The 6,936-nt window shown below is 34.5% G+C and overlaps 1 protein-coding gene across 2 annotated transcripts; it reads left to right on the forward strand.

Moving 5' to 3' along the window:
* Window positions 1-250: 250 nt before the first annotated feature.
* On the forward strand, window positions 251-1,762 carry LOC111366272 (secoisolariciresinol dehydrogenase-like). Of its 2 annotated transcripts, none has more exons than XM_022987002.1 (3): window positions 251-307; window positions 789-907; window positions 974-1,762. In XM_022987002.1, exons 1-3 carry the CDS (start codon window positions 270-272, stop codon window positions 1,651-1,653), a joined length of 837 nt encoding a protein of 278 aa, XP_022842770.1. In that variant the 5' UTR covers window positions 251-269; the 3' UTR covers window positions 1,654-1,762. The 2 variants fall into 2 exon arrangements, with proteins under 2 accessions (XP_022842770.1, XP_022842769.1); XM_022987001.1 differs by lacking the exon at window positions 251-307 and adding an exon at window positions 592-685.
* The last annotated feature ends 5,174 nt before the right edge of the window (window positions 1,763-6,936 follow it).

Genomic DNA, 6,936 nt, shown 5'->3' on the forward strand with positions numbered 1-6,936 from the left:
CAGTAATTTTATAGGCATAACAGAATTAGTTAAGCCAGCTGGCAATGCATCAACAAACTAACTAATTTTACAGCTTATTGGCCCAACAAATTAACTAACTAATTAACAACACTTGGCTTGGCTCCAGTCTTTAGCTCGTGTGTTAGCTTCAATAACTAGGATTAATGTTTGGTACATCCACCATGCTTTTATGCAATCTATAAATTGCCTTCCACAATTTTCAAAAAACCCATTTGTGCAGTCTCTCAGTTTCCATAATTTTCTCAGAAATGAAGGGTTTCTCCACTGTATCTTCGACCACTAAAAGGTGTCTCTCTGTGTGTCTATATATATATATATACGCACACACACGAGAGAGAGAAAGAGAGAGAGAGATATCTTAATTAAATTAGAAATGGAAGTCCAATATTTTGCTTCTTAGTGCCTACAAATTTTTAATACACTGTGGTCCAACAAATTAACTAACTAATTAATAAGACATGCAGAGGGCTTGGCTTGGCTCTAGTCTTTAGCTCGTGCGTTAGCTTCAATAACTAGAATTAATGTTAGGTACATCCACCATGCTTTCATGCAATCTATAAATTGCCTTCCACAATTTTCAAAAAACCCATCTGTGTAGTCTCTCAGTTTCCATATTTTTTTCAGAAATGGAGGGTTTCTCCAGTGTATCTTCGACCACTAAAAGGTCTCTGTGTGTGTCTATATATATATATATATATGTGGTCCAATATTTTGCTTCTTAGTGCCTACAATTTTTTCATACACTGATGATAATATTATAAATGCAGGTTAGAAGGCAAAGTTGCCATTATTACAGGTGGAGCAAGCGGGTTCGGTGAAAGCACCGCAAGAACTTTTGCCCGACATGGCGCGAAAGTTGTGATTGCTGACGTCCAAGATGATAAAGGTCTGCTAAAAATTTAGACCATTATAAGAGAGACAAAATAATTTATTTAAATTATGTTTTGAATAGGTATGTCAATTTGTGAAGAGCTCGGATCCCCAGAAAACTTTTCATATGTCCATTGTGATGTCACAAGTGAAAACGATGTCAAAAACGTTGTTTACTTCACAATGCGCAAACATGGAAAACTAGACATCATGTTCAACAATGCCGGTATCCTTGGAAACCTAGATTCCAGTATCGTCGATTCAGACAATGAAAACTTCAAAAGGGTTTTCGATGTAAATGTTTTTGGTGCATATCTAGGGTCCAAACATGCAGCCAGAGCCATGATTCCAGCAAAAACCGGAGTAATTCTCTTCACTTCGAGCAATGCTTCCGTTGTTGCAGGCGAATCCCCTCATTCCTATGAAGTGTCGAAACATGCAGTGGTGGGGTTGATGAAAAATTTGTGTGTGGAATTAGGGCAGTATGGGATACGAGTGAATTGCGTATCACCAGGTGCAATTGCGACACCACTGATGACTAAAGCACTGGGAGTGGATAAGAGTATTGCGGAAGAGATACTCTCTGCTTCGTCGAATTTAAAAGGGATGGTGCCGACGGTGGAGGATGTGGCGGAGGCGGCACTGTATTTGAGCAGCGATGAATCCAAGTTTGTGAGTGGAATCAATCTTCTGATAGATGGAGGTTACAGTACAACCAACCAAACTTACACAAAGATGATCAAGAATTTTCTGTCCAAATAAATTTGAATCGTGCCAAAAAAATTTTATGCATCGAGTCCGAAACATTTCACCTAAATTCTACTCTTAAAATATCAATAAACTTGTTGCAAGATATATTTTTAATTTTTAATCTCGAATCGAATTGTTTCCATATTATGAATCTCTCTTTCTAACATTACTTCGTTACTATTGCATGCAAAATAAATCACTAGCACTATTATTCAATTAAGAAAAAAGGAATTGAATGTCTCTTATAGACCAATTAAGTCGAACTGTTAAATAGATAAAGTAAATTATCAATTTATATGATCGAAATAAATACATATAATTAATTGCACGAGCCGTAAAATTTTAATCTCTTAACTTGTAAGGGTTCAATTTAGATTATATTAACTACATTAACCTGTAATTTTAAGATGTGAATAATAAAATTGTCTTGATCATTGTATTATAATAAGTTGGCAATATGATTGCTTTATTTTACATTAAAGCACATGATAGAACCAGCCAGCAAGGCTCTATTGTGTCTAGGATCGAGCTGCCTCAATTATCGATTAGATCTTGGGTTGAATCAGCAAATTTTTAAAAGGGAACCATCTTATCTGACTTGCTCGATTCTATCAAAATTTTAACTCGACTCAAGAGACAAATTTAAGTTTGACTTGAATAATTAAAAATTAAGGGTTTATTAAAATTGGAGAAGATTGTTAAAATTGTTTTTATTTGTACATGGTTTCGACAGGTAACCACTGGGTGTGACCGTTGAGACTGAACTGGACAGCTAGTTAATGACACCCAGCCATAGACTGGCTTGATCTGGCTTGGGCCGATTAACGATCAGGGCTTCTATTTAGCAAGCCTAATAGTTTTGGGCTGGTCTGAACTTGCCAACTTGACACCTGTAACTAAGGGTTTATTAGGCCCCACATCATAGATGAGTCCTTGTAGAGAAAAAGATGGTTTAAGAATTTTTTTTTTTAAATAATACAGTTTTCCATGAAGAACACGAGTGATAACACAACTAGAAAAATTCGAGAATTCTCAAAAAAAAATTGATGTAGAAGATGGAGGAGAAAAAATTTCTATCAGAACCATCTCAGAAATTCTCTAAAGCGCTTCAAATCCAACTGTTTTATTTTCTCCTATCAAAATTCTTTGTGTTATCTAATCTTTGTCATGATATTTTTCAAGGAATCTTCCTGTCGCAAGAGAAAATGAAATGAAGTTTCAATGCTTTGTTAATAACGCATATAATTTACAGAATTTAAGTCTTTGTTCGAGCCACATTTTTTGAAATAATAGATTTTATAATAGTAATTTTTTTAAGAACGTGTTGTGAAAAAGCGGGAAATTTTTTTAGGGAGAATGTTTTATTGAAAAATGAAGTTTGATTGCAAGTATAAAATTTACATGAGAAAAAATAAATTCTAGGCAATTATTGCCTAAAAATTATTTGCATGAAAATTGTCAAAAAAAAAGCATATGATTGATTTAATTTTCAATCTTAAAGATGTTATACTCATCCATTTTTTATTGGTGAATAAATAAGAAGGAAGGTAGATGAGAGAGAAAGAAAAGTTACCTAGAAAATAAAAGCCTACTCCCTCTAAAGAAAATATTTTCCTTATTTTTAAGAAAAATGTGGTCATGTAAACCAAATCGGCAATCAAACACTCTTGGAAAATAAATGGATTTTTATAAAATAAGGCTCAAGTAGACACTAAATTTAGCAAGATATAATATTTCAAGTAAAAGTGATGCTAATATTCTTCATCAAATTTAGCCTTTGTGTGATATTTATTTTTTGAGAAGTGGTTTTGCCATTGTTTGAGCTTCATTTTTTAAAACTCATTTTTTTCCTTCTAAAGTCATTTTCAATTATATATTCTCTTAATAAAATAATTTTGCGCTTAACCTTGAAAAATTTTCCCACTTTTTAACCAAACACTTTTTTAAAAATCATTTTTTACAAATTTTATTCTAAAAAATGGAGCTCAGATGAGGACTTAGTGAAAGGTGATTATTTTAGACATGTTAAAATGTAGGGAAAATGTCATTATTTCATCCATAATATTATTTTATTAAACGAATGTGCTTTTTAAAACAACTTCAAGAAAAGTGATTTTGAAAAAGCTCAAGTTAATAAATCAGCAAAATAAAAATTTAGTCCATGTTTGATTTAGTTAAAAATCGAATTATTGATAAATTTTGAGAAAATATGATGAAATATGTAGTTGAAAAGTTCATAAAATTCGTAATTTTTTTAAAATGTGTGATTGAAAAGAATTTTAGAAAGTAAGAATAAGTTTTAATTAATCAAGAGGAGATAGAGGTGTAATGACTAATGAAGTTTAGACATATTCGCTTTAGAATAATGCTATCTAAAGCAGTAGCATGCCACTAGAGCACCGGCTTAGATAACATTATATGATATGTTCAATTAAATATGAAATTATGTGACTCATTTAATTTAATGTCATTGGTGTTGTCACCTAAACAAATGTTAAATATCAGTACTATTAAATAGCGTTACCCCTTTACTTTATGAGCAATTGACACAATGATGAGGTGGATGAAGCATGGCTTGACACAGTTGATTAGGGATGTAAATTTGGCTCTTCGGCTCGACGGTCTGTGACTTGGTCTGGGAAAAGCCTCGGTAGTGGCTGAGCCCCATTTTAGGGCATCGATTCTAGCCCGAGCCAGATCGTGTCATGGACTATTTCGGCCTGAGCCAAAAAAAAATTAAAAAAATAAATGCAAACAAAACAATTATAAAAAAAATAAAGCTGCCTTTTAATCAACAGCTAGATAGCTGCCTTAAACAGCATATTTAAAGGTTGAACCCCAACCTTGAGGACCCCCACCGCTCTGTCCCTAAAGCTTTGTGAGGAAAATAAATCGCGAGATGTGCTCCAACAGACTAGAGAATAAGAGCTGCCTGTATACTGTGCCTACAAGAAGTTCAATTCCATGTCTCAGGAATTGAACCCCCACACTGCGGCTTCAACAAGGCGTGAAATAACCTCACTCCTGTCCTTTGCACTACTAGGATATGCCCGGGGGACCTTAGGCAGCATATTTGCTATCATTTAAGGTAGCTATCTAGTTTCCAATTTAATAGGCAGCTTTAAGGCAGTAGGTAGGGAGAATAAGGCAGGTGGGGATGAATAAATTTTCTTTGTTTTTAAAGAAAAATTAAAACATTTAACAGAGAATATATTACCTATAATGAATAGTCATGTGGTAGTTGTTAGGAATTTTACATTTATAATTTCAAATTAACCCTCTACGGGTTGTAACTTTTATTTAATTTATAATTCGTAAAAATTGCACAAATTTAAATTTTTTAAAATAAGGTTATTATTGTCACGAAATATAAAAAAATAAAAGCTACTCGGCTCGGTAATGCTCGAGCCGGAAGCTCGACTCGGCTCGGACCCCAAAAAAAGCTCGCATCATTTTACTTGAGTCGAGCCTGAACTTCATGTTTTAGCTCGCGAGCTAGCTCGTCTCAGCTTGACCTGTTGACATGCCTATGGGGGTTTGAACTCTTGTATGTCAATTCTTGAATTAACAAAATTTGTGAAGCAAGAAAAGCAAAAGGTCTTTGAAGAATTATTGCAATACTTGAGGACTTCAACTGTAAATAGCTTACAGGAGGAAAGAAAAGAAGACAGAAATCTGGAGAAAAAAAATGTTACGCGGAAAACGATCAATCATCAATGGGCATCTCTGAATCATCTTCCGCGAATCCTCGCTTTGCTTCCTCCAACAGGTCTGTTTTCCAATTTCTACTAGAAATACTTGTAGAACATGAATGTTAAAAGCTCCATGGAGTTAATTGCAAAGCGTTCTCTCAGAACGAATTGGAAGATCTGATATCACTCTTCACATCACTTGCAGCTCAGTCTCATACCAACGGAAAATATGTGACTCCCTCCATTTTCAAGGTCCCATTAATTTCTTCGACGCCTTAATCGTGATCAATCTTAAATTTCATCGGATAATTTAGGTGGGTCATATATGATTCCTATTTTTATGTCTGAATATGAGTTAATAGGCTTATATTGGAATTGATGGGCCTCTTAGGGATCAGATGTCCGACTTGATGACGTATAAACTCAAGGATCAAAAGCTCAGTTTTGAGGACTCGTTATTGCCGAAGTTAGCTCATGTTAGGATCTTCCTTAAGCTGCTCAAAGTGATTTCCGGGCTCAGTTAACCATTAAACATCGAATTCAACATCAAAACCGAAGGTGACCGAATCCGCCGGCTTCTCTTCTCCTATGGTTGCTTTCTTCTTTTGCTTGTTGATTCAATCCACACACTTAGGATGGATACCACACAGGTAAGAGTCACAAAGGCTCAAGCAATTGGCATGGAAGACAAATCACGAAGAAGAAGGCAGAAGAAGAACACGGCAGTCTCTCTTGTTGCTCTCGGGTTCTATATGGACGGGTTAGAGTAGGGAGAAAAACACCAATATATATATTAGTCAAGTGGCCAACATAAGGTAAGTCAAGATATGGTAAGTAGGCTCGACTAGGGTTAAGTCCCAATGGAAAGAAACAACAAGCCACAAGGAGTATTAGCAGTCCAATAGGTAAAGCAACGTTTGGTCGGTTCATCCATTATTCGATGTTAAATTATCGTTCAGTCATTCATGTCGACTGATAAAATTGGTTCTCATCATCGCCCGGGAGGTCGTTTGACAACATCATGTCTAACAACTCACTTTTTCTTTTCTTTTTTTAACTATTAAATTCTGAAGCACCATGTTTACCATTAGTCGAACTTATATGTTGAGTGTGTAATTTTAACATTTTATTTTGAGGGTGGTATTTAACGATTAATCAATTAAATTACTTTCTGGAATAATTTAAATATCTAGGCAACACAAGCAATCTTTGCCGTAGAATCTTTTCCCATGACAAGTTATCTCGATGTGTTAGTATTTTTCTACATGTTTTATGAATAGTAACGATAGGAGGAAGACTTTTGTAGCTTAAGAAATAGAAGAGTATCTAAAGTTTGGTGCATTGCTACTGAGAAATGTTGAATCTTAAGTGTGAGAATTAAGACTTTATTCATATGTTGCTCTGTGTTTAGTGTTCACGAAATAATTCTTTCGATTTAAAACTACCGCAAGTGTACGGTTCGTAACAAGTAATAAAGTGGATTTTAAAAAGTCCGAATATCGTTCCTCAGAGATTGAGTAGTTCAATTCTATCTAGTCTAGCCTTAACCGAATCTAATTGAGTGAAAATATGGTTTAAATGCAAAAAACCCTAATTTCAATTA

This window comes from Olea europaea, chromosome 17 (assembly GCF_002742605.1).
Source record: "Olea europaea var. sylvestris chromosome 17, O_europaea_v1, whole genome shotgun sequence".
Classification (NCBI taxonomy): domain Eukaryota; kingdom Viridiplantae; phylum Streptophyta; class Magnoliopsida; order Lamiales; family Oleaceae; genus Olea; species Olea europaea.